At 41.7% G+C, this 3,780-nt stretch overlaps 1 protein-coding gene across 1 annotated transcript; it reads left to right on the top strand.

The window, feature by feature from the left end:
- The first annotated feature begins 342 nt into the window (after positions 1–342).
- LOC123501019 lies at positions 343–1,083 on the top strand. Its single transcript, XM_045249566.1, has 3 exons — positions 343–449; positions 585–884; positions 1,000–1,083. The coding sequence occupies exons 1-3, from the start codon at positions 343–345 to the stop codon at positions 1,037–1,039; spliced, it is 447 nt and encodes a 148-aa protein (XP_045105501.1). The 3' UTR covers positions 1,040–1,083.
- Positions 1,084–3,780: the final 2,697 nt, after the last annotated feature.

Here is a 3,780-nt window from a genome sequence, read left to right as displayed (position 1 = left end):
GATACCGAATTTCAAAAATTTAATCGTATTTTTGGCGATCTCACTCCCGAGTCAATAGAACAGAGACAGAGTGACACGAGAGCTGCTCGACCCAGGGCAGCGGCTAGCGTGCGGGCCAACATTAGTGACTCGTTTTGTTTGAGCTATTGTTTCCGCTGATTGGTTACTTCTGTTTGAAAGTGAACCGGCAGCCAATGAAAAAAAAAATCATAATTTATTCAACCAATCACGGTGGCCTTGAGGCTTGCGGTATGAATTTGAATTCAGTTTGAGGCAAGATGTCCCACTGTGCAGGTTGTGAACTGCATTACTTCAATGTTTTGGTTATCATATTTTCAATAGATGTCATGTTGGCTGAGTGAGAGCTGTGAGGGTGGAGCTGGGAAACGAGGAAAACTGGAGGGACCACTTCATTTGGACAGTGCCACAGTTCCTACTAATACATATTGGTTTGTAGAGCAAGAAAAATAAATCATGAAAATAATTTAATACAACAACACCTGGATAGAATTTTGATTGTCCCCATCATATTGACAGGTTAATGGTATATGATGGCTGTTATTATCATTGATGTTTTCTTTCAGGGCTCACAAGCAGACACGCAGTGTTGTCCAAAGAGGCACTGGGCAGCTGAAACACCGATTTCATGTCTTGCACAGTGAGGTCCGGGTCAGCCCACCATTGAAGGTGTGCAAGATGGTGCATGTTTGTGCTATGTTGCACAATATATGTAAAGACAGGAATATTCCTATTCCTATTGATGCAGGCCACCCTGACTTTGAAGAGCAGCAGCACGACATCGTACAAGAAGTGCCACCACTTCCAGCTGCTCGACGAAATCCGGGTCGCCTGTATCGAGATGAATTCTGCAACTTGCATTTCAAGTATGTTGATTATTTTGTACCAATATATACTGGCTTTACTGTATTTGATCTTGGATATGTCTACTTATCATGCATTAGTATCTCATTACTGTTGATTAACCACCTTTTTTTTCAGCAATCCTGCCAGAAACATGGCCCACCTGCCCCACCACTGATCTGGTGACACATGCAGAGATCAATTTTGCAACTTGCATTTCAAGTATGTTGGTTATTCATTCTGTACCAATATTTACTGGCTTCTATAAATAATCTTGGATACATTCACTCATCATCTCATTATTGTTGATAAGCAACCTAATTTTTCTTTTCTTTTCTTTTTTTTCATTCTTTCCAGCATTCCTGCTTGAAGTGCGGATCTCCTGCCCTTCAGCACACATGGAAGTCACATGCCAAGGTACTGTCAACATCTATGTTTTCCATCTCCCTTAATTCTTATCCTCACTGCTTTTGTGTTGACATTTAAAACTGTACACTCTTCTAAATCAACATAAATGCTTTCTATCTCTCCCTAATTGTCATCCTCCACACTTCCATGTCAACATTTTAAACCTTACACTCTTCTAAATCAACATAGATACTTTCATCTCTCTTAATCCTCATCCTCGACACTTCCATGTCCACATTTAAAACTGTACACTCTTCTAAATCAACATATATACTTTCATCTCTTAATTCTCATCCTCCACACTTGTGTCCACATTTAAAACTGTACACTCTTCTAAATCAACATACATGCTTTCCATCTCCATTAATTGTCATCCTCCACACTTCCATGTCCACATTTAAAACTGTACACTCTTCTAAATCAACATATATACTTTCCATCTCCCTTAATTCTTATCCTTGCTGCTTCCATGTCCACATTTAAAACCATACACCCTTCTAAATCAACATACATGCTTTCCATCTCCCTTAATTGTCATCCTCACCACTTCCATCACTTTCTTCCTGGGAGCTCCTGGCCTCACTGTCCTTTTCTGGCAAATATTCCTCATGTGAGTCACTAATGAGTCCTTCTGATTGACTCTCATTGTCCTCAGAATCCTGTAATTCATCTAATAGAGCCAGCTCACCTCAGAATCCCTCAAGGGTGACAATGACAACACCATTACACCACACTGGTCAGTAACACACTGCCCACCGGCCACCACCCCTCCCCTCAGGCCACACGGTCCCTCTCCCCAAGCCACCGTACCCAGTGTCCCTGAAAACAGTTAGTCACTTTGTCACTGAATCATAAAAAACACACAAAGCGAGAAGATGAAGCACTGATGGAGCGATGGTGTGTGCATGTACTGTAAATATCTTGAAACACCCTTAAAACACCCTAACATAGCCTAAAATAGTTAAAAACAGTCTTAAACACCCTTAAATAGCCTTAAAATAACCCTAAAACACTAAAACAGTCTTAAACACCCTTAAAATAGCTTAAAACTGCCTTAAACATCCTAAAATTCTTCAAACACCCTAAAATAGCCTTAAACAATCTAAAACAGCCTAAAAATACCCTAAGACAGCCTTAAAACACCCTAAAGTAGCCTTAAACACCCTCAAAGTCTTCAAACACCCTAAAACAGCCTTCAATACTCACAGTTGGCTAGGTGTGTCCCAGCTGGTGTAGTTGCTATGTTCCATCCCTACATAGAGCCACTTCCTTTAGTACGGCCGGTGGTGGCTGGTGATCCTGTTGGGAGGAGGTGGTGGTGGTTATAATAGTACTAGTGGTGGTAGTGAAATGGTGTGGTTTTGTGAGCATCTGATGTGGTAATGTTGGTTGTTTGTGGTGGTTGTGGGTGTGGTTGGACAGTGGTGGTGGTGGTGGTGGTGGTAATAGGAGGATTTTAAAAAGACAAATATTTTCCGGCCAAAACAAGTTAAAAAATTGAGGTTTATGAGACAAAATTGTAAGGAAAACACGCTTTCACACATCCGACACTCACCAAACACACAGCACACCAGCACACACCATTCCCACACCTGCACACACCAACAAACCACAAACAACCCTTTGCAAACACTGGAAAATGCAAAAAACACACCCAAAAATATATAGTAGCTACACTAAAAAAACATTTACACACACACCACACGTACCACACACACACCACACCTGCAGGAAACCTTTCCCACACCTGCACACACCAGCACAGTACACAGCTTGGTGTGTGGAGGGATATGGAGGAAAGAAAAGGAGGTGGTGGAGGAAAATGAGAAAAATTGTCAGGTTTTGAAGTGAGATTTAGAAAAGTACTATTTTGACTATGATAGAAGTGAGATAGGAGACTCAAAATTAGAGGGAAGGTGGAGGAAACATGGAGGAAATAGTCTACTGAAGGAAAAGCCTGGAGGTAACCTGTGGAGGAGATACAAGACAAACATTACCTAACCAAAATGCACCAAAATTACCTAAAAATATTGCATCACACACACACACACACACACACACACACAACACACACACAATCACACCTGGAATCAACGCCCACAATAAGTTTACCCTAGCCAACCCTGTCACCAAAAAAATGTAAATAAACACTATACATAGGTAGCTATAGTTGACATTACAAAAAAAGTACAAAAACACACACTTACACACACACCTGCACACTCACAGCACACCTGAGGACACCTTTCCCACACACACACACTCACCTCTCCAACTCTGGAACTTGGTGAGTGGAGTATTTGTGGAGTTTTGCCGCAGAGAGGAGACAGGCAGCAAGTCAACACCAGCGGCTCTCCAAGAACCCATTGTGACATTGTGGCAAGCCATGGTGCACCTCTGGAATAGTGGTAGTTGTAGTGTAGTGGTAGTAATAGTATAAATGAGGCGTGACAAGGCGTAGGAAAGGGTGAAGGACTGCCTACCACACTATAACACCACCATATCTCACTA

Source organism: Portunus trituberculatus, unplaced genomic scaffold, assembly GCF_017591435.1.
Source record: "Portunus trituberculatus isolate SZX2019 unplaced genomic scaffold, ASM1759143v1 PGA_scaffold_95__1_contigs__length_4923, whole genome shotgun sequence".
Taxonomy (NCBI): Eukaryota; Metazoa; Arthropoda; class Malacostraca; order Decapoda; family Portunidae; genus Portunus; species Portunus trituberculatus.
Note: the sequence above shows the minus strand (reverse complement) of the source record. Positions and strands in the feature narration are given on the sequence as shown.

Coding starts and splice junctions, on each gene's coding strand:
- LOC123501019 (XM_045249566.1), top strand. CDS start 343: ATGTCATGTTGGCTGAGTGAGAGCTGTGAGGGTGGAGCTGGGAAACGA. Junction 450..584: donor GTTCCTACTAATACATATTG/GTTTGTAGAGCA, acceptor GTTTTCTTTCAG/GGCTCACAAGCAGACACGCA. Junction 885..999: donor TTCTGCAACTTGCATTTCAA/GTATGTTGATTA, acceptor CTTTTTTTTCAG/CAATCCTGCCAGAAACATGG.